This window comes from Seriola dumerili, unplaced genomic scaffold (genome assembly GCF_002260705.1).
Source record: "Seriola dumerili isolate Sdu_G_001 unplaced genomic scaffold, Sdu_1.0 BDQW01000468.1, whole genome shotgun sequence".
Taxonomy (NCBI): Eukaryota; Metazoa; Chordata; class Actinopteri; order Carangiformes; family Carangidae; genus Seriola; species Seriola dumerili.
Window position 1 is genome coordinate 2,448,405 of NW_019174723.1, and position 25,847 is coordinate 2,474,251.

The following is a 25,847-nucleotide window of genomic DNA, read 5'->3' on the forward strand; positions in this document are numbered from 1 at the left end:
ACCTCATCTCCACAGAGCATGACATCTCACCACAGAGGGAGGAAGGAGTACACACCATGCATTAATGGCATGGTGAGAAAATGGCTGCCTCCCACGTCCCACATCAGGACAAAATGCATCTTCAAATTGACTTTATTTTCCATCCGTGTAGCTATTTGTCTTAAAATGATTTCATCCTGTTTGTCTGTCCATGTCTAAACAGCTTTAAAGGTCCCGTGTTGTATAAAGTGAGATTTCCATGTTTTTTTTTATCATAAAGCAGCTTTAGGTTCTATATTAATACTGTGAAAGTATCAAAGTACTCAATCCACAGAGAAATGCACACAGCCTATGTTCAGAAGCTGAACCTTAAAACGAGGGGTCAAGACTTCTTTAATTTTGTGATGTCACAACCATACAGTCCCCGCCCTCAGCCATGCCCCTAGTCCAGCCTACCTGGACCAACCATCCAACCTTTTTTTTTCTTTGTTTGTTTGTTTTAACTTTATTACCAACACAACACCAAGTGGTCATTCCATCGCTGAGGAAACGCTACGCAATCTTTTGATGTTAGCAAGCCAATATATCACTGCACAGCCATCCAAGAGATGGTGTAATATTAGAGGCTAGTGGCTAAGGTTTATATTTTTGTGAAACAACAGAGAAGAGAGGCTCAAAGACCATTTCAAAACACCTTATTCTTGCTAGACCTCCAGAGACAAGCATGAGAAAGGAGATGTTAAAATATACTGGTAAAAGATGGTATCTTTTCAGAGATATCAACACTTCAAATAAAACACTGGAAGAATGTAAAATATGGGACCTTTAAACATATGGTGGCAGGGTTTTCATTTTATTCTTTAGCAGGACAAAGGAAGATAGAAAAAAAAGGGAATGAGGGAGCTTCAGTGGTCAGACATGAAACACTCTCATGCAGAGGTTTGGCAGAAAGTCCATCTCTGAGAGCAGATGGGGCCACAGCAGCAGCTGCCTGAGTAGGTGGTTACTGTGAGGGAGGTGGGCTTTACATCAGTTTGATATGAGATGTTGTCACGGGCATGCGCAAAAAAAAAAAGAAAAGAAAAAGGAAAAAAAGGGCCGAAAATTGATTCTTTGAGGTGCAGCAGTACCACGACTAAACAGTTCAGTGGGCTGCGCTGGCAGATTGAGTATTGACGAAGGCCCATCAGCACGGGCGCGTGGCCAAGTCCACAAGTACCACAGCCAACCAGGAGACACAACTGTGGAGATTAAGTCTTCTCAACTGATTTATTACCCAGTGTGTAAAGAAAGATCCCAACTGGGGGAAACAGAGGTATGCACAAGTCCACACTACACAGACAGGCAATCTGTCTCAGTCTTATCATTACCCTCCTGAATAAACTCCAGAGATCTATGGAAAGAATGAATCCAAGAAAGTCAAAACAGCACTACCTCTACATCCTCTTTGATGAAATATAAGGAAAAAAACGATATCCTGGCAGCTTTCAAATGCACAGAGAAGGAAGCACGCTGTCTTTCTCTGTGATTGTGTTTGGCTTCCAAAGGCAACCAGAAGTGGAAACCAATTCAGATGTGACTTAATTTTTCATTATCATGCATGCTTGCACACACATATGCAGTCAACTCACACAGGCTGGTTACTCGCAGACATGATTGGAAATACTGACTGAGCAGTAAGTCTGGGATAGTAAGTGTGGGCTTGATGAACACTCGGCAGAATCATTTCAGACAGTCACATCAGAGAATCAATACTATTATCGTGATTAATGTCAACATAAGCGTTTTCAGCCCTGAGATTATTATTGGTCTCTCTCATCTTCATCCTCTTCCTACCTCTCCAATCCTATTGTTTCTTCTCGCTCCTTCTCATTCTTTCCTCTCCCTCCTGTGTTTGTCTGCACTCCTCCCTCTTTGACCCCATTTTCTTTTCTTCTAAACCTGTTCATCATTTTTTTTCCCCCACCCTCCCTGTTTAAATCCAATGCATCCTTCAAAGAGAGAATCCGTCTCAGGGAAATTTCGGAGACAGCGATGTGCCAGCTGCCTCTTCTCCCTGTTCCAGTTATTGCCTGTGCAGCAACACCACAGGGATGTTTCATACAGACCCAACCAGAAACAAAGTCCCCAAATAAGCTCTCCACAGAGGGCAGCGAGTGTGCATCTGGTAGGAACTCAGTTCAATCAACTATCAGATAATCTATGCCCTCCATCCCTCTATCTGCACATGCACCTGTGTATTGATTCATAACATTTCCATTACTCTATCCGTTTCCTTTTTTGAATCCAAGTCCCTGCCTGCAGCTTTATGGCAACACAAAAGGGACATTTTCTTAAGATAATCAGCCTGTTGTCAATCTGTCCTCAGACACATCAGGGTCAGGTGCTTGTGAATTTTTGCTAAAAGCACATATCTTCATAACAACTGATTGTGCGATAGCACCTCACTCCAACCCAAACACCTCCTGTTTTTTTTTTTTTTTCTCACGCTGGGGGCACAAACATTTTTTATCAGGAAGTCGGTGTCAGTGCAGCAAAGCAATGAGAATGTTAATGGATGAGAAGAGCAACAACTGCATTAACATTGCTCTGCCAGTAACCGATTTACATGCTCATTCTCACAAGTTTAACATGGGTTAATGCAACAGCCAGAGGACTCATTCTAATTTAACTTCATACAGAATACGAGGATAATAATCATTGGTTGTATTTTTTTAATGGAAACTAAAAAATATATATCTTGTTTACTACTCACTGTGATGATCATTCTGCTTTTGCAGCAATAAGTTTGGAAACATAAAAAATCACAGTGAAAATCAGTTTCAACTTGTATTAATATGTAACTTCTGCCGCTATGTGTCAATCAAAACGAAAACAATAGGCGTTTAGTGAAGTAGCGTGGGATTGTCGTTCAGGAGGCGTTTACCTAGAGCTAAATTATCCACAGAGGTGTCCTCCCCTCCAGAACAAATAGATCCGATGATTATAACAGTTAAAAACACTGAATAAAGCAGTTTCATATTAGTGTTTTGCCAACACTGTATGGTGGACACAGGACACAGGGAGGGGCTGGGAGCTGAGACTGCTGCTAACCTTTGTTTTGATTGTTTTTTTGATAACTTATGATCCAGTCGTTCAGGAGGATTTTACCAGCAGCCAAATTATCCACAGAGGTCACCTCCTCTCCACAACAAACGGACCAGGGGACAAAACCCATAGAAACAATGAGTAAAGCAGTTTCACTTTAAAAATCTGTGTTTTAACCACACAGTTCAGTGGACACAGGATGTCTTGGAGGGGCTGGGAGCTGAGCTGCCTAACATTTACTTATTAAAGATTCATACGTCTGATGACTAAAATCATCATCCGGTTAAAATACAGACTTTAAAATGACCAAAGTGTAAGAAGTATATCTTATAAATGTGGCTTAAAACTGGATAAAAAGTCAATTTTGAGCTTCTGGCTGCCAACCACAACGCCGATGCATGCGGATATGGGGATTTGATGTCATTGACAGGTGACCAAATGAAACGGACCGTTGTAAAATCATGTATTTTTTCTCGGTTTGAGGATTGCTGTAAACATTTGGGATAGTGTAGGAGCACAACTTAAAAAATATATATATAACAGGTCATGTGGAAAAGTTACATATTGTAACTTTAAATGTGTATTTTTCTGTAAAACCGGGTGAAATGAAAAAAAAATGTGAGCTGTGTTCATATAGCACTGGAGGTTATCATTCCTCATGACATAGGGGGTGCCAGAATCTGGTCTCTGTTATGTATATGCACTGTTTAGAAGCTGACCTCACCTTATCTCAAAAGAGATAAACAGCTGCAGGGATGGCTAGCTGCTGGAGAGACACCAATTAGGAGTCAAGCTGAGGAAAGGAGGGCAAGAGAACCTGAAGAAGAGAGTGTGTGTGCATGTGTGTGTGTGTGCGTGTGCTCATCTCTAAACGACACCATCCATTTCCACCGGCAGCAACCTGCAGACACTGCTGTTGCTGACATCACAGCACGACCACTCAGTGAGTAGAAAGAAAGGCAGTCTTGGTGAATCAGCACACGCACGCTCATCTCCGCTGCTTTTAAACATGCCTGCCAAGTCATGGTGCCTGCCAGTGAGAGACATGGCTCATATGGAAAATGCTATCTCTGTTGCTGGCCTGTTCATTACCGCAATGCGGCTCTACGGACGGTGTTAGCAAGGTAGAATGAAGAAGGATGCGCATGTCACTAAACATCTGGGGAAGGTTTGGGGAGCTCTGACGTTCACGGATGGTTCCAAGGCTGTAAATATGATGCAGGAGCCCTTAAATGAGCAAACTGTCAGTGTTCCTCTTCCATCATTTCATTTCTTTCTTTCACTGGACCGACTTGCACTGCAGGAAAAGGAGGAAAGAAATGCAAGAAGGCAAACGGGTAAACTGTTAGACAGAGGGAGTGGACTAGGAATGTGTGAGGGTTGTGAGGGAGGGATGGACGGATGAAAAAGAAGAGCAGAGGAGGTGTGTTTTCGGTATTCAGAGCAGCTGCTGCCTCCTGGGGGGGGGGGGGTGGTTTCACTATGCCCATCCGCTCGCACCGTCGTCCCTCACCGCTGACTGGCGGGCCGGGGCGGGGAAGTGTGACAGGTTTGGGGAATGAGCCGGGAGAGCAGCCAGTGGGAGGGGACGATGGGTGGATGTCACATCAGGTGTACAGCTGCGATATGCATATACTTACACATGCACACGCCTGCAAAGAAAATAGGATGCAGCAGAGACAGCAGAGAGGAGAAGGGTGCCAGCGAAGCTCCACTTGCACTTGGAATACTGAATGGCCTCCATGTTCAGAGATGCAGGAGGAGCACGAGGTGAGAGGACGAACAAAGGACTAACTATAACATTGTGGCAACTGTGAAGTTTCTCTCATGGACATTTTGGTTTTTCATGCACTCAAAAGTGTAAAGAGAAAGGACCGGACTCTGGGGCCTATAAGCTGTCTGGTTACAGCAAAATTTTCACCTTCTTTACGAGGTAAATTCTCAGACGAACCAGGGCTTCCATGTAAATGCAGACAGAGGAACAAAGGCAGCGAGAGGAACAGAAGTAATATTTACCGTGGGGAGAAGGAGCCACAGAGCCAGAGAGATCCTGGCAGCTCCGCTCAGCTGGTTCAGAGCAGCTTAGTCATAGAGGCCTTGAACACTCCGTGGGGGGAACCACATTAACACAGGCTGTGCGCTTATTGCTCTGCTGCGCTGCTGATGGCAAACGTATGAAGTGTTAACCTCACTATGACACCACCACTGAGACAGACAGGAAAAAAACTGAGATTGGCCGTTTTGGAGAGAAAATGGTAGCAAATTACCACATGGTGTTAAGGTTGGGTGGTTAAGGATTTAATGCTTTGCTTTGTCATACATTACAGTAAACTGAATATCTTTGTGTTTTGCGCTGTTGTTGTTTTTTTTGTTTGTTTTTTTTTTGTTTTTTTTACAATTTTCTGATTTTTTTTTCCAGGCAAAACAATCCATTAATACGCAGATTGTTAGACAATGAAAATAATTAGGTGCAGCCCGAAACACCTGATTATTCTGAATACAGGTGTGACTTTCTTCATCTGCTCGGTCCAACCACATGTGTAAACCACAACTGGATGCAACAAGCTCAGGCACACTCTCAGGTGGTTGTCTAAAGGGATTATGGGAAAAAGTAGTGTAATGTAAGTTACCAAACACTACGGAGAGTGTGAATGTAGGCACATCACTTCATCAGAAAGTAACTCCGGGGAAGCAAAGCACTGAACATCACAGGTTGGTTATGTATGACAGTGTAAGAGGATCCAAGTTTGTCTCTGTTGAGGAAAGTCTAAAAGGTGGAATAAAGAAGCACTGCAGTTATCTCACACATCTTATTGTTAGCAGGGTTCCTTATGACATCTTGTCTTTAGGATCCTTTTCTAATTTCTAGTAATAAAAAAAGGACTACATGCTTGAAAAAGCATCTATTAGGTCCAAGACGGTACTTCAGTGATCCATAGTTCTCTTTTACTAAAAAAAGACTGAAAGCTGCTCATTTTTAGCACCTCTCCTTGGGTATTAAGTGGAATGTGATTGTATGAAATTACACATCATTTTTGTAGTTCATTTCTCACCAGAAACCAGAGGAATAGCGTAAGTGCCATGTACCTGCGTATACATTCAAATAAAAATGCTCCTCTGTAGCTGGAAGACTCATCTTTTATATAAAAAAATAGATACTACAGAAAAAATATCTATAAACATTTCCTTTAGTTGACATCCATCCATCCTTTGTCACCCAAGATTTGACACCGAATCACTGCCTTACTTTAATAAATAATGGCATTATAATTTGTATTACTAAGGACGTATTATATTCTAAGTTGATAATGTCATGATGCTGCTTTAGCTCATATTGTGGAGCACTGAAGTTCATTTACCATACGGTTTTTTTAAGAATAAGAAAGTGAATAATTCTTTCAGTCCACACAGAACAACACTTAACACCCCCTTAAACAGTCTGACCCGTGATAAAGTGTTTCTTCCATCTCGCCCTTGCCCCCTTAACCGCATTTATATACTTGCGCTCTGATGTCATCTGTAATCTCTGGGGTAGCACTGTAAAATGCGAACCTTGGTCATCTCTGTATTATTACCATTAGATATCCTTCAGACTTTGAATGAGGAAGAGAAAACCTTTTATTGAAAAACCTATTTCTCAGTTTCCATTACAGACCTGATTTGTGAATCAAGGGTGCTCTAGGACCTGAGAGCTAAATGGTCCATCCATTAAGCTCCATGAGGCAAAAAAAAACAAAACAAGCAGATCTAAGCCTGTTTACAGCATTAATCAATGAGCTGCGCACTCACACGTCTCTGCAATAGCTGCAATAGGTATCTGTGATCGCTACACCTCTACTCTCAATCTTCTCCTCAAGGTTATTCTGCCTATTGCCGTGCTCTTCTCACAGGATGGGAGCTGCATACTGAGGCGCACGGGCTGGGCTGGGGGCCGGAGGACCACTCCCAGGACAAACTTCAGTTCTCTGTGCCGACTGTGCAGAGGAGGTGTCAAGAGGTCGCAGCTGTATAGTGAAGGTGCAAAATCATGTTTGATTTAGAAGCTGCAGGTGCGCTGCAAATCCTTAAAGATTTGTTAGATTTACTAAGAGCATAATATGGATGGAGGGAAAAAAGAGGAAATACAGAGGATATTGGTGATAGAAGGGGTTTGGGAGGAAGGGAAGAAAATACCAGATGTGATGATAAGGCATATTCAGCTGGGGGGGGGGGGTAAAGTAAAGACAAACTGGGCAGTGAGGAAAGAGGGGGAAACCTTCCAGTCCAGGAAATGATGGAAATGCTTCTCTTTCAGGCTAATGTTTTGCAAACACAAGGCACCCAAGCAACACTGGGTTTTTTTTGTTTGTTTTTTTTTGTTGGAAACAGATGCAAAAACTCTTAACATTCACCTAAAATTAACCCCAAACTCCTCTAATGAGTCCTATAGCAATTTATCCCCACTCCCAAACATTGCAGTCTGGAGGAGATACATAAAGTTTACATCTACGGCGGTCGGCTAACATCCGATCTTGGTATGGAGAAGCCATCAATGATAGATGAAGCATGAATTAATCATGGGGGGGGGGGGGGGGGCACAAAGGCATAAACACACAGTGAGGCCCCGTGAGGGATCTACGGTGAAGCAGCCTGCACACGTCCAAGTGTAGCTGGAGCATCACTTAACACACAGCTAACATTACATAACACAAGGTCAAAAGAAAATGTTAGAAAAGCTTGAGATGGAGTGAGTGATGTAATGCACCTTTAACAAACTGGATGCTAATGTCTAGATAGATTACATTTCCTGTAACGTTTTTGTTTTATTCCCATGCGACGCGTAACACTGGATCTCATTGCGTTGAACACCAATACTTAAAATGAATCTTATTAACACTGTGATTTGATTTCAATCACCTGTCTTAACCCGAATCAACGGGTTTACCTACAGAGAGAAAGAAAGATGACGCCCGACAGTCAAGGTGTCAAACCGTGTCTCCCGGCTCGCACAGCATCCTGGGGATTTAAGGATATGGGCCTAATTGATTCAATTAGACTTGGACTCAGCTCAGTGCTGCAAGCGGACTGACACGGTCTAAGCTGGCAAGGGGACCATTAACAAATCCCTGCTAAGTATTTGCAAAGTGCCACACTCAGCGGTGACTCTATCAAATTCATCCATCCACATAAACATACACGCACACAACCTTTATGTCCCACGTGACTGGCAGAGTTTGACTGTCAGTATGTTTTGCCACATTGAACACATTCATTAGGCATGACTGTGAGCCATAAAGAAGTACAAACTAATTGCTCGTAACTCAGGTAATTACAGACACATAAATCCAATCAATAAGCTTTCAGCTGAGCTCACGGACAGAGAATTACAATGACTTTAAAAAGCCGTGTGTTTGTGTGTGTGTGTTTGTGTGTGTGCATGTGATGATGACTATATGAGTGTGTTACTGTGCTACACACGAGCTGGAGAATAGGCATGACTTGTGCAATGGATGTGAAGAAGATTACATGCTGAGTTCAGACAAAGGGCTGCGAGCTTATTGACCATTCATGGTTTATGCTGTAGTGCGCACACACAAACACACACACACACACACACACACACACACACACACACACACACATCTGGGCACTGTGAACAGGCGTGCTTAAACACAGCATGCTCATCACTTATGTTGTTTGGCAGGATTGGACTGCAGCAAAAGCAGTAGTAGAAAATTGTATGTCTCCACACGAATGAAAAGGAGGCATGCTAACATGCACTTTAGATATGCTTATGACGGCTGAACATACAAAAAAATGACCCATAGACTTGCTTCTAAATATACACACACACACACACCTGAGCTTTACACACCGTGCCCTACAGGCAAAAAGGGGCTCAGCTGTGAGGCTGAACACCCAAGTTCCTCTTATTTATTCATGATACTAGCCCCACCTGCCCCTATAAACCTCTCAATCTTCAGGTTTCTCTGCTTTAACAAACCACTTTAAAGCATTTCACACACTTGTCATGTTGGGTGGGTGTGTGTGTGTGTGTGTGTGTGTGTGGTGGTGGGTGGGTGGGGTGTTCATTGTTATTGTAAATGAGGATGGGCACACACCTGGTTTCACAGTCTTCAGGCGGATGGGCTCCCGAAAGTGGCGGATGACAGCCAGCGTGTCTCGGTTGGTGAGTCCGCTCACCGGAGTGCCGTTCACCTCCAGCAGCACGTCCGCGCTGCCGGGAAACCTACCGGCGTGACAAACCATCGCCTCCGAAACTATGTGTCCGAGGTACGGGAACTCTCCCAGCTCCGCGCCGCCTCTCACCTCAATTACCGTGACCAACTCCCCGGAACCTCCCCACGACACGGTGCACTCCTGCACTTTGGTGGACCAGTGCTTCTTCTTTTTCAGTGTCTTGGACATTGTTTAGTAGCTCCTGAAAACCTGACAGCAAGTCCAAGAACGATTGTCCTTCAGCGCAAGACACCGCTTCCGAGCCCTAAGACGCAATGACGCACGGAAAAATCATTGCAGATTAGAGAAGTTGAGGCTGCTTTCTTGTGTTGTATTACATTCCAAGGAAAAAAAACAAAACAAGTCTTTCTCTCTTTCTTTCTGTCTTTCTCAGATCAAACTCCCTCAGTTGACGATCAATCCTTCCATTGAATTACTCGAGCATCACCTGTCTGCGACTGGGATGCGAGACCAGCTGCGTCAGTGTCGCATTGAAGCGGAAAGTGCTGGTTCTGATGCTGGGGCGTCTCGATCCCACACCCCAGTTCACAGCTATGTGCACTCCAAAAAAAAAAAAAACCCAAAAAAAGAAACAATAGCAGCTTCCTCCACGCCGTTAAGTCACGATATTATAAAGCAGCAGGGATCCTGCGAACCTTGCAGTTTGTGCGCGCCAGAGGCTGTCACTTCTTCCAAAAGCGTGGAGTAAAAATATATTCCACTTAAGATTTCAAAACAAACAAACAAAAAAAATACGCCAGCCAAATATATAACACGGCCCAGAAAAAGAGTTTCAACAAACACTGAAAAACTTCTGATTCCCAAAAAGATTCATCAGCTGTTGTGTAATACTCCTGCTCCGCGACAGTTCAACATCCAAAAGCCTATGGAGAGGTAACTTTACTCTGCGCACCTGTCCTCCACTCCTGCCCTCCTCCGCGGTGACATCAGCAAGGCAGTCCTTGGAAACGGAAAAACATAGCCTACCTGACTCTCCTCTTGTGAACCGGGCGGGCGTCTGATCCTTTCCAAAACAATGAGACCCCTGCTAGCTCCTTCTTCCTAGTTTTTGCGCGCTCTGCTTCCTCCTCTGCTTCTCCGGAGGCAATGTGAGGGAATTTTTTCCCACTAAAAAAACTACGCAGCAGCATGCAACAGTCGTGATCCGATTAGGCTTCACTCCATAACTTTTTTTTTTTCCATCTTTTTCCGTGTTGCTTTCCTGAGTTGCAGGGGATTCTGTCCAATCAGAGGCTGGGGGAAGGTCCTAGAGCCTCTCAACTGAACCAATGGCGACGGGAAAGAGGCGGGTCTCCAGTCGATTGGGAAGCGCTAGATTATGTTTCCATGGTGTGTTTAGGGAGGCGGAGTTCCCGCACTGGGACGCATATTTTCACGTGGGAAATGCCTGTTTGTGAGTTCGGGGTAGTCGAGCTTTGTGTCCGGTCGGTCTGGTGATATTTCAGCCCGTTCCTGTGTGTTCCCAGTGCAATAAACTGTGACTTTCGTTTGATTATTGAGGAGTTTCAAATCCACAAAATCTGCCTGGAGAACTGCAGCCTGTCCGGTTCTCAGGTCTGAGGCGGAGATTACATTTTGGAGGCGATTTCTTGCGCAATACTGCCCCCTTGTGGTTGTTAATAGCGAGAGGCATGGCACCTCGTTGCAAGCACCTTTCATTAACACTGATGCCACTGTGGTACTATTCAACCTCATTCCTAAAATGCACTTACAACACAAAGATGCCCAAACTGGTGAAATAAACCTTAAATAGAATAATTAAATCAGAATCTGAACTTTTTTATCATCTTGTATATATTGGTTTTACCTATTTTGATTTGTTTTCAATGTGTTTTTACTTTTTGCTCCTCCGTGTTATTTTATTTTTGAATGGATGGTTTGCTGTCCACCCAAACTTCCCATCAAGGTCACTAAACAAACTGAAATGAGCTTTTTCATATGTTGAATAATCCCAGTTTAATCAGTGAACTGTTAAGGTTGCAGCAGGTGTGAACACGTTCTCCATGTTATCATTTCTGTTGATTCGTCAATGATTAACATTCAGTCAACTTTCCAGCTCACCACGTCGGTCAGCGCCCTCACAGGTAGACACACAAAGCTGAGCCCATTTTCTGAAAAGCTGTTGATAAACAGCTGTGTCATTTTTTTTTCAACCTCTGTGCTGCTGTTAATTCTTCTATTATCAGGCTGGAAATGTGTTTTCTCTCTTGATCATGAGGGGATCAGGTGTCAGGTAGGAAAACCTAAAGCAATATGTAGCAATTACACGTCATGCCATGTCTACATTTTTTCTTTTTTCAATCTTAAATTCTTTCATAGTTAATTAGTTTTTCTCACCACAGGGACAAACTTTAGAATTTCTCCTGTTAATATGGTCGGCTGTTTCTCTCATGTGAGAAATGTCAGCTGCTCCTCATGGACTTGGACACAAAATGTAGCAACGATACCTCAGTCCCCGAGTGCTGTAAGTTTTACACATTGCACTGCAAAGAGCCGGAAGTTGCATTCATTTTGAGCTCTACAAATGCTGTGATTTGGTATACATGCACCAAATTCTGATTCCTCTCTTGTAATGTGTAACGTGATGATGCTCTCACCTTCACTTTTCTTACACTTGCCGAGATGAAGACAATAACCTATATAATGACAAGCTGTTCTGAAATGTGTCCGTCTTTCACTTGTTGTTTAGATGAGGAGTCATCAGGTCCACTTGCTGTGATAATCATCCCTTCTCTCTTAGCCTTCAGCTCTGTTTTAGTGGTGGCTCTGATCTTCTACAGTCTCCACAAGAACAAACAAAGGGGACAGAGCCCCTCCTGTCATTTTACAAATGGTATGAACGCCAACAACTGTATTTTTCTTCTTTATACAAACAATAGAAAACACCATAAAAATCAAACGTTATTGCACATCAGCACCTGAGAGCAGTGCCAAGTTCTTATTTATCTAATCCACCAGTGTCTGCTATTGTGTTGTTTAACAGGCCAGCAGAGTGTAACCCTGACCGCAGCCTCTGTAAGCACTCCAAAGGTCCAGCAGGCTTTGTATCCCTGGGAAATTCCTCAGGAGTGTGTTCTTGAGGGACTAGAGTTTTGGCAGACAGGTCGCTATGGCCCCATTTGTAAAGGTCTGCTGAAGAAGAAAGACGGTCCCTCCTCTGCTGTGGTGGTGAAGTGCCTTCGAGGTACAGCATGAATCTGTCATTAGGCCAGTGTGAAATGAAGAGATCATTGGTTTTTTTCACAAGTAGTGTGGCAAGATGGATATTAACATATATTGTAAGTATAATGAAAAAACAGCTAATAACATCTCTCATTTTGTTATTAATGTGACTCCATATAGATGGCCCCAACCAGCCTGAAGCGAAGGAGTTTGTGGAGTGGCTCCTGTTCCATGCCACAGTGTGTAAACACCAGAATGTGGTGCAGATGTTGTACTGTCAGACCAAGCATCTGCCCATGTATCTGGTCTTAGATGCCTACAGCCCAGGGAACCTCCTCCACTTCCTCTGGACACTCAGAAATGTAACAGTGTCAGCGTCTGTCCTAACCTGAAATTAAATGCCTTTTTCTATTCCTAATTTTTTGTGCAATGACGAGTACATTTATTTCTTCCCTCTAGAAGAATTCAGACTCTGACGCAGATCCATTGCAGAATTTCTCTGAGAAGTCAGTGTTTCTGATGGCAAAGCAGGTTGCAGCTGGCCTGGTGAGTCACTTTTTATGGACCAATTATTTCCGACAAACAACGAGGAGACTGAAATGAGCTCAATTTAGATGCAATGCTGTACTGCAGCATGTCATGATGCACTTGGCATTTTCCCCCATGGTAGCCTACTGGGGAAATATTGCTGTCTATCTTGAATGAATATTTCAAGCAAAGATTGATATGTTTGTCTGTAATTTATTCCTCCCTCAGGATTACCTGATGTCAGAACACAGGCTGGTGCATGGGGATGTTGCTGCCAGGAACATCTTAATTGGCCCAGGCCTCTCGGCTCGGGTGTCTGGACTGGGTGTAGCATTTGGAGGACGCAGGATGGATTCAGCATTTAGGCAGAGGGCAACAGAGGTGCCTCTCAAATGGCAGGCTCCAGAGAGGATTATGATGCAGCTCATTATTGACAGGAGTGACGTGTGAGAGCAGAGTTATGGCCAAGAAAATGAAACACAATCAAAACACATTGTTTTGTCATCAATGAGTCAGGGCATTTGTTAACATTTTCTATTCCCTAGGTGGTCATTTGGAATCTTACTCTATGAGCTGGTTACCTTAGGTAAAGCACCAAGTCCTATTATCCTATCCATCAGTATAGGTGTCTATTCATATTAGTTTCTTTTAAAGAATACGTTTTGTTCTTTTTAACTCAGGCTCTCCTCCATACCCTGAGTTAGAGCCTCTGTCAGTCCTTCCAAAGCTACAAGGGTCTTATCGAATGAAGAGACCAGGGAATTGTGGAGGACCTTTGTAAGTACACTAGTTAAAAAATAACATGGAGTAATATAGTGTCACTTAGTTTAGTGTTAGCAACTGAGCCAACTTATACTTATGTCAATAAGAAGTCAGATAATGCGATAAGAAGTCACTGCACATGGATAAGCAAGGAAATATACATATTAAGTTTCTTGCCAAGAGTTGGGTGAGAAGATTGGTACCACTCTCATGACTGTCTGATAAATATGTAGCTACCAGCTAGCAGTCACTTAGCTTAGCCTAGCATAAGGACTGGAAACTGGGGAACAGTTGGCCCAACTTTGTCCAAAAGTAAAAGAAAATCTGCCAACCTAACCTTATATCTCTTTCAGTTAATATGTGTATGTATATATATATGTGTCTGTAAAAACCTTATAGCTGCTAGTAAGGCTAGCTGTTTCCCCTTGCTTTCAGTCTTTATGCTGAACTAAGGTCATCATGTCCTCACTGTATCTTCAAATCTTTTGTATGTCCCAAAATGTCAAACCATTCTGTGTTTTAAACTCCTTATGTATTCTTCTAGGTATGATCTGATGAAGTACTGTTGGATGTGGAGTTTCAAAGACCGACCGACCTTCTCAGCCATCATCAAGCTGTTGGACTCCTCACTGCACCTAGCAGCTCTTAAACCTCTTCATGTTCCTGAGGTCATAGACATATTTGAGTATAACAGAAAAGCAGGGCTGCTCTCCTAAACTCATGTACTATCAAATATGACAACAACCGATAAAAGGAACTTAAACATATAAAGTCTGATTATCTCTCAGGCTGCAAAGTAGCATCCTCTGAGTACTGTTGAATGTCTTCTATTAAAGTTGTACATTGGTAACAAATAACCGCCAAATGCTGATAAAGTAACAACACTGAAACACTGAAACAAGTTGTTCTTGTTCTTTTTATATTTATTGTCAAAATGTACAGACTGATGCACAGATCTTATATTCTTTTTTTTTATTATCATTGGGCAGAGTACAGTTTTTGTATCTATAATGCTCTGGGCATGCATACATTACTGTGACTTTACAATTTGAAAACCAAAACACCCACACAGGAAAGCTGAATGCACTACTGAATGTCCAAGAGTAGATTTGTATTTGTGTTCAATCTGTGTATGCACTTTACACTGTTTTTTTTTCTTCACAATGTCGGTTACCATAAACCAAAGTAGGTTTAAATCAATATCTGAATCAGAGGACGTGATCTTTTGTATTAGTATTTTTATAACAGAGGACTTGATTTATGAAATCCTGCTCCGTCTTCTCAGTTTTCCCTCAGAAAACTCTGTTATGGAGATAACTCATAAAGTGTTAACACTATGAGTTATGGTTTATACAAGGTTCAAATCATTAAAATGAGGTGAGTGTGAACAATGTGAGTGATGTCATACCTTTTATTCTGACACCTCTGATTACAAACTTTAAGATTAATGTCATCTTCATCAGGCTTCTGAACAAATTCGTATAAAACTATACAATCTCCCCATTTGCCACACACAATTCAGCGAGGCACATATACCCATTGTGAGACATGATGAGAGATGCCAAAAAGTTGTCCTTGCTATAAAGGACTGGTCTACAAAAATATGATGTTCCTCAGACTGAATACTGGCCAAGCTAAAGAGTAACAACACACTTATTCTTTCCTTCCCTGACCCCTGTGGATTTAAAGTTTCAGTGCTGCTGCTCTAGATCACAGCCAACACCGACTGTAGTGGTATAACAACAGCGAGTTGAAATCTTTACCCACTAGATGGCAGGAAAAGGAGGATTTGCAGCCTGTGTTGTTGTTGCTCTTTAAGTGTAAATTCACACTGAATCACCTGAGGCAGAGAGCTGCTGCTGCAGTGCTATTTATGGATTGCAACTTCTACTCATGTTGCATTTCTGACCTCAATCGATAAAGTCACTGCAGGTGTTCTGACAAGCAATGGGGGAAAAAAAACCCTGCAGTGTCATCACTGATTCGGCTGCAGTCAGAGAATCACTATGAGAGGTGTTGGTGATCCAGTGTGGATTTGATATTTAAGCTGCAATGCCTCTTAAAACAGAGGCAAACACATGCAATGACCCAATAAAATCACACATAGAAGAAATACAAAGGTCTAACACATCTTTTCTTGGACTGAGTCACAGCTTGGAAAAAAGCTAAAAGTCTTAAAACAGAACACAATTACCCAATTTACCCTCGGGTTGGGGTCAGTTTGCTTTCAGTTCAACCTTTTTAAAACATACATTCAAACAGCAAATTAAATAATAAGAATGACAGAACCATTATGTTCAAAAGATTCCTCTGGCTGGATTTGTAATGGAAAACGTGGATTTTAAGGACATATCCAGACCTGAATACCATGAAAGTTAATTGGCCCCAACCCTGATACAAACATTAACAGATGTCAGTTAAACTCATCATAGTGCATGAATGCTAATTACTGTGTTTAGATAAACCAGAAAGGGCATCTTGGAAATGCTGCTGAGAAATCATATAGTAGATTCATTCAGTTTTTGGAACAAGCCACCCAACCCTTGGCTTCAGTGAAAATGCAACAAAGGCATTAAGACAGCATGAAGGTTAATCTTTACCAGTAACATTAAAATGTCCTTCCCATCCCTCATTATAACTCCCTTTAGTCTGGGTTCTGTTTTAGAGGTGTCACATCAAAATAAAGGTTAGACAGAGAAAGTGTTCGCCTGTGGCGTATGGGTATGTTCAGCTTGAATCCTCCATGGCAGTGGGGAGCAGCAGCAAGTCTGGAAGCCTCACTTCACCCAGATGGGCCGGAGGTAAACCTAATGGGAATTTTGGACAGAGCCAGCACACTTTTTACACTTTACTGCTCCAAAGGGATGTTGGGAACAAAATGTAGGAGACGGACCACAGCAGATAGTACGCACAGGCAGGGGGGAAGGAAGAGCAGAACACCATGACAACTCCTGAAAGTGAAAAAAAAAAAGTTGAATGACAAGCGGTACAGCACTGAAAAATTACATAGCATTTACTGCCAGGAAAAATATTCTGATTACTTATGATAATCTTCAAAACTCACTGTGTAAGGTTTTCATTACTGAACATGTTAGCATGCTATTGTTAGCAGTATGGCTAAGGCCAGCGTGCTAACATGTTCACAGTGATAATGCATGTTCACAGTGATAACGCATGGCTGACATTAGCATGCTAACATCTTCACAGTGATAATGCTAACAAGTTAATGTTAAGCAGCTATAATGTTTACCATATTCACCTTAGTTTAGGCTGTCAACATACTAACCTTTGCTAATTAGCATTAAAAACAAAGCACAGCTGAGACAGCTGAGTTTCAATCCCACCTCAGTTTATACCTGAGTTTTCTAGGTATTTGGTCATAAACCAAACTATTTGATGTCAAAACACTGACCTGATGATGGCGCTAGATGAAAAGTTATTGCAACTCACTGTGTGTGGGGAACACAAGGTCTGTACAAAGTTTGATGTCAGTCTACCCAATAGCCAAACTGTTAGTGTGGCTGAAAATAGCACAACTGAAAACAGTTGTCTCATTCAGTCACATTGTCTCTACAAAGACACAATGCTATTGAGTTATTCAAATTTACTTTCAAGTTGTTTTAAGCAGTAGGCTACAAAATCTAGAAAATGCACTTATAACATGAATCAGTTCTGGTGGTCGTTACTCTCAACAGCTACTCTTTTGTCCAGGAGAGATATGAATCATGGATTTTTTTAAAATAGCTTATACCTCCAGCGTAAACTACTTTCTTCCATGCCTGGGACTCCAGCACTCTGTCATGGGGGTAGAAGTTGTGACTGATCATGAAAAGGATCATAGCCACTGCGATGACACGCAGCACGGCCATGTTTCCCCCTGACAGCAGAGAGGCACTGGCCAGGATGGCTGAGGAGTAGATGCAGGGCAGGCCCCGGTACATGAATGGGATCCCTTAGGACAAAACAAAAAATAAATCTCCAGTAAGTCCTTCAAATGATAAAGCGTGACTGAGACCGACAGAAAACACAATGAGAAAATGTTTCATAGGATAAATCTCTCAGATAATATTACTTAAAACAGCCTACTACATTTTGCATTACCGCTTGAGAAGAAACAGAGGCGGACGAACACAGATAGGACGTAACACATGCACAGGAAGTTGTCCAGCAGGTCAGCTGTCCTCAGGAGCAGCGACGTGGCGATGCCGAAGGTTGTGAAGTCAGCAAAATCATCTAGCTTTGCACCTGATCATGAAAAAGATAGATGTAAATACATGTGGCTCGATGAGGTTTACAGTGAGGCATGAATTACATGTGCATGTTAGGATCTGTCCATCTTTATTTACAGTCTATGATTCTGAATAATCTGCTGTAAAAATGCTTCTTGTGAGAACCAACTGTCCAAATATTACACTACTTAAAGTCCAACAGTGGCCTAGTCATGAGTGTACATTTTATAAAGGCCAGGGTAGATATGTTATCATCTTTCCCGTATGGTCACTGCCAAAGTCACCGACATGTGACAGTGGTGTGGCATGTCCATGTGCAAAAAATCCCCGAGTGGAAATTTCAGTGTCAGCCCAACAGGCAGCCATTCTATAAACAACATTCTCCACTGCCTTGTTTCTTTATCCCTCAGGAGCATGGAGCATGTTTTCAGCAGATGAGGATGAGGTGATTCAGGCCACGGCTCAAATGGACGAGGTGGAATTCCACAGCCCAGGGTCAACAATTTTAGCAATTTCAGATATGCAGAGAACCCAAAGCAACGGGATAAAATAGACAATTGGAGCGTGATCCCATGGAATTAGGCTGCTTAATCAGAAAGTGATTGTTCATTTGACAAAATACGTGGGGGGCACAACAACATCCACCTGCAAAGTCATGCAGAAAAACCCTGTCGAGGCACAAAGCCCCCTGAAATGTGCAGCCAACGATGTATTGTGATGCACCTGGGAGCTATTTTAGGATCCTGAGAAAATGTGAACTTGCACACTGGAAGCGATGTTAAAACAGCTATTTGTGCCTCCTCATTTATAATATATGGTGCCGTCATCTTTTGAAAACACACCATCAGTGGTATACTTTCTTTGTTGTCAAATGTTGATGTATGTTTCTATGTTTCTATGTTGTAAGTATTTGCATTGGATGCCTGTTATTTAACTGGGGACCACAAAGACACAAACTAAAAAGACAATGATTTGATGAAGCTTGAATTACATGATATAAAATATGTATGTTTCTTATTTTGAGACTTTGTAAGACTATCCAAAGTATTTCAATTGCAGAGTTTCGTTTTACTGGTTCCCTTTGTTTGAGACTTTTTGTGGCCAAATTAGAAAGTCCAGACAAAGGACTGTGCAGAGAGCCCTGCCAAAAACCCCAGTTGGAGTTTATCTTTGGAAAGAGCTACTGACCACAACACTCCACTTACCCAGTGCAGAGCAGGCATCGAGTCGCCTGGCAACTGCTCCATCTGCCAAATCCAGCAGGTAGCCAATCAGAACCAGCCAACATGCAGCATGATGGTGCCTGAACAAAACGAGTTAGAGTTAGGTTTAGCTATTTGATGACAGCAACCCATTTCAAAGGGTAAAATATCTGCAGGTTCTCACCAGTGGAAAAGAGCTGAAACTAGCGCTGGATCGATTTCAACAATGTCTAAAAAAAGTTAAATAATTGTCTTCATCGTGTAGAGAATTATTATCTTTAGGCAATGTTTCCCAACACTGGATGACCTGCACCTGCCTGTGCCTCTTTACTCTAAGCTTAGTAAACCTGTCATCATTATAAGCATTACTTATTGTACAGTGGTCCTGAGAGGCAAAACATACCAACACTGAAAAAAACATTAACAAATAAGTAAAACATTTCACAAAACAGAAAACACAAAAATATTTTACAAGAACATTTCTGAAATGTTCTGTTTCCTGGTTTGTTCATTTCTATTCTCTAATGTTGTGTTTTCGGAAATGTCAATTGTGTTTTCTGTGTTAGTAAATCATTTTTTTTCCTCCTCATTTGGTGTGTGTTTTCTAAACTGTTTTCTCTAATGCTGTTGTGTTTTCATTCATTATTTGGTTATTGTGTTTTTGATGTGTTTTGTGAAATGCTGTAGTCGTGTTGAGTTTTGCCCTCAGGGTCACCGTAAATTTGGTTTTGAAAATGCTAGCCACAATCTTCATTTTCATTTAAATTATTGATTCATTATTTTTACTGAAACCCACATCAATCTACACAGTGCTTATAGCCGATGTGTTTTTCTCTCTCCTGCAGCTGAGCCTGACTTATATTTAAGATGGTAAAATCCAATGACGGCGTGTTCACTCACCCATTAAGACTGCTGAGAATGGAGGCCATGCCCATGACCATGTTGGAAACCGACAGTGCATTCGCTGCATTTTTACGTGCAAACTCCTTGATGTGGAGCCCTGTGGCCTGATCACTCAGGAAGAGCTTGTTGGTACACTGGAAGAAACCTGAGACCACACAACAACGGCAGTTAGTAGTTGTCTGTGTTAGATAAATAACCTCTGCTGTGGTTTAAGAGAAAAGCTAAACTGTGATTGGGTGACCGTATACCAGCTGACCTTTTGATGAACGAGTCTGAATGTGAATGAGTCTACAAATGATATCACAGTTTGAGTCAAACTTCAGTTCAGCGGTGAGGAAAAAAAGTGTAAAAATTCTGAAAGTAAACTTAACGATTTACCTGTCACACTGTAACTGAATAATAATCTTTTGTATATCTTTTTTTTTCTGTATTTAAATCGAAATATAACTATGAATCTGAATCCTCCGTCTTATGTAAAAGAAGTATCACTTACCAAGACGTATGTTTATTGGACGGAGACCAACCTTACGATACATTCATCCATTTTCAGATCACTAAAATGCATTTGTTAAATTTGTACATTCATTCAATGCGGTGTGCGCAGCCTCCAGCATGCAACATTAAAGAGTGCCTGATCACCTACTTATTACATAATCATCAGTTATAAGTATGCAATAAACATATACATATTCTAACTTTAACAAAAAAATGGCCACAATGACATGCATTAAAGGTCAACATTGAGATAATATTTGGAAGAAAAAAATTTTTTTCAAAAGGATACAATATCTGAACATGATGTATGTGAAGTGTTAGCACTGAAACGTGGTCTTATCAGGGGTCAAATACACACAAATACTGGTGTGGGGAACAAGCTATGGACATTTAGGGGACTACCACCTACACCATTAGCTACAGTGAGTGTGAGCTGGACCTACTGCATTGACACATACCAGACCTGAGATTATTTAGCCTGTTAGCTCTGATCAAACATAGTGACCTAAGACAAGGTAATGGCAGTAGCCCTCGCATAGCTAACTGTTCAAATCTATTGATACGACTGCAGCCCAGGCTTTAATGGAGATTGTGGGATAAGATTAGTCTACAACCTCACCTGGTTTCCATGTTTTTATAACATGCAGTTTACATTCAAATACTTCACTGCATGAGGTTATATTATCAGTAGTAACAGTTTAACAGGCTATATGTTTGCTTCAAGTGCAATCAGTAAAAGTTGTAATTATAACTTGATATGTTTAGTTGCACTGACAAAATTTGCTGTAAGAACTATAGTAAAAAGCTACGTTCACTATCTTAGTCAGCAAGATGGAATGACTGCTGACTCTGCCTCTCTCCAGCCAAAAGCTGCCTCTGCCCCCACAAAGCTGTGATGCTTTTTAATGAAGACAAAGAAATCTCTGTTTTCTGTCTGCCTCCTCTCTTGTGAGCTTATTATTTTCTCTCAAGTCATAGTACTGTCCAAGACAGTATGTACAGATAATGACCTGCAAAAAGTTTCAATTTTTTTTTTTAAATGTTGCAGTAGCAACCCTTCAAGTGTTTTTCACCCTGAACTTCCTGTGATTCCAAAGCCAGGCGAGTTCAAGAGACTCTTCATCTGAAAGAAAACAGCGTATGAGACACAGCAGAAAGCCAAAAATAACTTACACTTTTACTTGATAGCATGCTTTTTACTTCTCATTTGGGACTTTAACACACATTTACAACCTGGCATTTTAAATATTGTCTGAAAACTTTTTATGGGAAAACAAAGCACATCAAGGAATGCAGAAAACACACTGCTTTTTTTTTTGAAAATCATGTCATTGCAAAGTTTGCTACATGAATAATCAGCTTGATTAACTTTTGCCACAGTAAATACCATTAGAGAGCCACATGTGCAGCTTCCTGTGCATTAAAGCCTGCGGCCTTACAGAGCTAGCGGTCAAGTTTTACTCTAACCACTTAACACACTTGGTGTGTCTTGGTCACTAATAAAAAAAAGAGGATAAAGCCTGAAGAGCTGAACACACTGTCAATATCAAGCAGGTCTCTATTTCTGGATTTCTGCCTAATGAGTGCAAAGCATGATGGGAGAGCCCTTGTTATGTAATACCCTGCTATGTTACCTGGTAACGACTAAAAAGACTAAACGAAAAACAAGAAAAACGATTCACAACAGGAATAATCTGAGGTGAATTTACAGCACAATTAATGCTCTTTACTTTACTTTTAGGTGTTAACTGCATTGTATGATAATGAGATAGTAGAGCCTATAGTAAATGTGTAATTTAGTTTCAATATAATTCCTATATTGGTACCTATATACCTCAATCTGTACAATATGCAGTATACATGAATGTATGTGAGCGGTGATAATGAACTATAGCTCTCAGTCTCATATGTCTCAGGCTTGAACATCCGCTATATGCTTCCCTTGTTGTATTTGATTCATATTTACAAAATGAAATACTTTTTCCATTTTATTCAGTCCAAGCATATTTAGAGCTCCCTCAGTACATCAGTGGATGTTGTCTTTTCCAACTGAATCCAAAAAAAGGCCTCGTCTTTAATTGCTGGCAAGCCATGCCCATGTAGGTAAACAGTTATCCAGATTATTAAGGATGAGATTGAGAAACAAGTACCTACCAGAGGAGGGAGTCAGGAGGATCATGATCGTCTCTGGCTCACAGTACAAAAGCTGAAAGATTTTAGAAAATAATAATAATAATTATACACCACATACTGTACATACAAAATTTATTTCAAACTTTAAAATAATAACTAACTCCTACTGAATCTTCCTTAGAAGTCCTTAAAGAGATGTTTGGTGATCAGTTTTGGAAGCCATATGTCTACACATTTAACTCTACGACCAGCTGTTAAATGTCGTATGTATCCACAAGGAACTTTTAGCCTCAAATTCACCTCTTCAAAATCATCACTCAATAATGTGGGCGTAATAGCTGAACTATCACATTTTGACTGAGTCAGTAACGTTTTGTTGTGGGTCTTGTGCGTAATAATACCCACTCCTGCCTTGCGTTTCTATCTTTTCTATATATATTGAAATCACACCGGTTACATCTGAGACACACGGGGGCTGTGTGCCGCTGAATTCAGCCAACCACCACCACCACTTGCTGGTCTACACTTTACAGCTGCTCACTCAGCGGGAGCCTTAATACGCAACGCCACTATCCTCAGCACCAGTCCACTGGCCTATACTTTAACTGCAGCGCCAAACGGCCTCTGTGACATCCTAATGTGCAAAAGAAAAAAAGAAAAAGAAAAAGAAAAAGAGGAACACCAGAGGCGTGAGGATAACAAACAGCTGATCTAAAGTAGCACCAGCATAAGCGGAGCCGCCCCACATCCCATCATCTCTGTGAACAGATTGTGAGAGCAAGTTGCGCAACTGCGTCACAACTCAATGAGCCTACAAAATACAAAGCAGGCCTATATTTCTGACTGTAAAATATTCGCTATTGATGCAACACACACACAAACACACACACCCACGAACGCACAAAATGCATCTCATTTTACCTGAGAGGACCTCCACAGAATACAGTCTACACAAATCAAATGATGGAGACGTCTAAACGCTCACGTACAAAACAAAAAAAAAAACAAAACAAAAAAAAAAAACGAATTGTCTCTTTCTCTATCTTTTCTTTTCTTTGTCACGTAGACTGGTTTCTCTTATGTCAGCCTGCTAACTGACTCGGGTGTTTAAAATTAATTAGTTACCGGCAGTAACGTAGACACAACATATGTCTGTTTACCTGTCAACTTTACAGCCGCTTCTTCAGCGCGTCCTTTTAAAGACCAAGGGTAAATCCGCTGGAATATTCCACCGGAAATGACGCTCCCGCTGCTTCTAGTTTTTTCCATAATATTGTTGGGAAAATTTTTCGATGGCAAAAGCATTACTGGAAATGATATTCGGACAAAAAGCGCAAAAATGTGTGTAGACTGAACATGTTACACAGGTAGGTGAATTTTTATTAAATTCTGTTATCCATTTATTTATTTATTTATTTTGCACAAGATCATACACGTCAAAGGAATACAGCAAACTTCTAGTAGTTATGAGGTAGGCTGTTACTCGTATAATCATCATTACTATTATTATTATTACATGTTGAGACCATAAGTGCAATAAGTCACAAATGAGCATCACAATCATAAGCCCCTGTGAAATAAATACATATAGGTCCTCTACAATATTCTCAATAGTGATTTTTTGTGTTTAAAAGAGGTTAGATTCCATGTCAGCAACATTTTCTTCATAGCTATTCCTGAAGAGTTCATTTAAACTGCAGCAATAATAAACTGTAGTCAGTGAGGATGGAAGATAAATGATAAAATATACAGTATGTGAGTGGAATTTGTTCTTGTCCTGTAGTTAGTGCACTTTGGAGTCATGTGCAGCAGAATTAACAAAAGAATAGTATAGTATCCATAAACACATGAAGTTAAGGCAACATTCTCAGAGTTGCTATAAGTGCTTTTTTTTCAACAGTATGGTTCGTATGAGAGAAAAAAATGTGGCACAGTCATGAATACCAAACAATTTGCTGCCTCAATAATGAGCTGCCTTCAGCCAGGATGGAAGATAAATGTTTAAACACGAGTGAGTGGGATTTGTTCTAGTCATGCTGCACACTGTCCTTTGGCTGCATATAGGAGCAAATAAAATAATGCACACATCCATGGTCTCATGAAATTTCCATAAGTTACAAGTCAGACAGTCAAGTCTCGAGCGAGGTCCAAGTCACTGTCACCAGAGTTGGATGTCGTTGTGCTGACTCACATTCAAATAATTAACTGTTCAGCAAGGTAACCCCTTATGATAAATAATATAAATAATTTGATACCTGATTCTTAATGAGGACACAGATACTTACATTTTTGCATATCATTGTTATAATCATTAGTAGTAGCAGTAGTAACCTATTACTATTTCTATTATAAATTATTCATTTGCTGAGGTAATGGCTAAACGATTCCAAATTACTGAATAAGCGTGCATGTGAGACTGCACTAGTTACACATTAATCATAATATTAGTTAACTATGACTGAAACAAAACATATAGAAGACTAATATGTAAACATTTGACTAATAATTGACCAATAATAACTGGTTGATCAGGGTGTTAATCTCACAGATGCATGTACAGCTTATGTTAAGAGGTTCCAGTTGAATTTATTACTAGTGGACTGAACTGAAGTTCCTGTCACTCCAGGCTGGTCTTCCATTAACTTTTGTTTTTCTTGTAACCATAAGGTGTGAACTTGTTAACTGCTGATATTCAGGTTTTATTCTGTGTCACTTCTGCTCTGTGGAGCCTGGATCTGGAAAATTGCTTACATATGCAATTTATGCACACTTCATAAATATGCCTGATGCAACTCAATCTTTAATGAACCCACAGACATCCAGCATGTGAAGACTGAAATAACCACACTTTGGGTGCAAATGATCCTCCTTTTTTTTATGACAACATACATGTATTCACATTGTAAAACATACACTTGTCAATAAATCACCCTAAATAACTGTTGAGCACTCAGTGTTCATTGTGTGCAGAAAGTCAGCGGGCAGGTGAAGCGGACCTTGTAGTCCTGACAGAGTTTTCGACCAGGCTGCTCATCATTCACACAGGCAAAACCATGGGCAGCGTCATATCTGCAAAATATATAATAAGCAAACGGTTTAAAGGGACACATCACCAATTTTACACATG

At 41.1% G+C, this 25,847-nt stretch overlaps 3 protein-coding genes across 8 annotated transcripts in view; 1 reads left to right on the plus strand and 2 right to left on the minus strand.

Moving 5' to 3' along the window:
- Positions 1-9,474, minus strand: part of LOC111234869 (membrane-associated guanylate kinase, WW and PDZ domain-containing protein 3-like) — a 115,694-nt gene extending 106,220 nt beyond the window's left edge. Inside the window, exon 1 of the mRNA XM_022763065.1 lies at positions 9,168-9,474. Within this exon, the coding sequence (XP_022618786.1) occupies positions 9,168-9,474 (307 nt within the window). The remainder of the gene's footprint in view (positions 1-9,167) is intronic.
- A 1,902-nt stretch (positions 9,475-11,376) lies between these two features.
- LOC111235001 (tyrosine-protein kinase STYK1-like) lies at positions 11,377-14,656 on the plus strand. 3 transcript variants are annotated; one of them, XM_022763264.1, is made up of 10 exons: positions 11,377-11,539; positions 11,649-11,770; positions 11,996-12,139; positions 12,290-12,490; positions 12,649-12,830; positions 12,928-13,014; positions 13,225-13,442; positions 13,542-13,582; positions 13,677-13,773; positions 14,303-14,656. In XM_022763264.1, exons 2-10 carry the CDS (start codon positions 11,722-11,724, stop codon positions 14,472-14,474), a joined length of 1,191 nt encoding a protein of 396 aa, XP_022618985.1. In that variant the 5' UTR covers positions 11,377-11,539; positions 11,649-11,721; the 3' UTR covers positions 14,475-14,656. The 3 variants fall into 3 exon arrangements, with proteins under 3 accessions (XP_022618985.1, XP_022618986.1, XP_022618987.1); XM_022763265.1 differs by having other exon boundaries at positions 12,931-13,014; XM_022763266.1 differs by having other exon boundaries at positions 12,047-12,139.
- Positions 14,657-14,692: 36 nt separating this feature from the next.
- tmem269 (transmembrane protein 269) lies at positions 14,693-23,981 on the minus strand. Of its 4 annotated transcripts, none has more exons than XM_022763267.1 (8): positions 23,881-23,981; positions 22,742-22,793; positions 20,090-20,237; positions 19,193-19,290; positions 17,860-18,003; positions 17,510-17,710; positions 16,671-16,709; positions 14,693-16,565 (listed from the first exon to the last, which is right to left on the minus strand). In XM_022763267.1, the coding sequence occupies exons 2-8, from the start codon at positions 22,764-22,766 to the stop codon at positions 16,486-16,488; spliced, it is 735 nt and encodes a 244-aa protein (XP_022618988.1). In that variant the 5' UTR covers positions 22,767-22,793; positions 23,881-23,981; the 3' UTR covers positions 14,693-16,485. The 4 variants fall into 4 exon arrangements, with proteins under 4 accessions (XP_022618988.1, XP_022618989.1, XP_022618991.1 ...); XM_022763268.1 differs by lacking the exon at positions 23,881-23,981 and adding an exon at positions 23,642-23,871; XM_022763270.1 differs by lacking the exon at positions 23,881-23,981 and adding an exon at positions 21,661-21,710.
- Between the last annotated feature and the right edge of the window lie 1,866 nt (positions 23,982-25,847).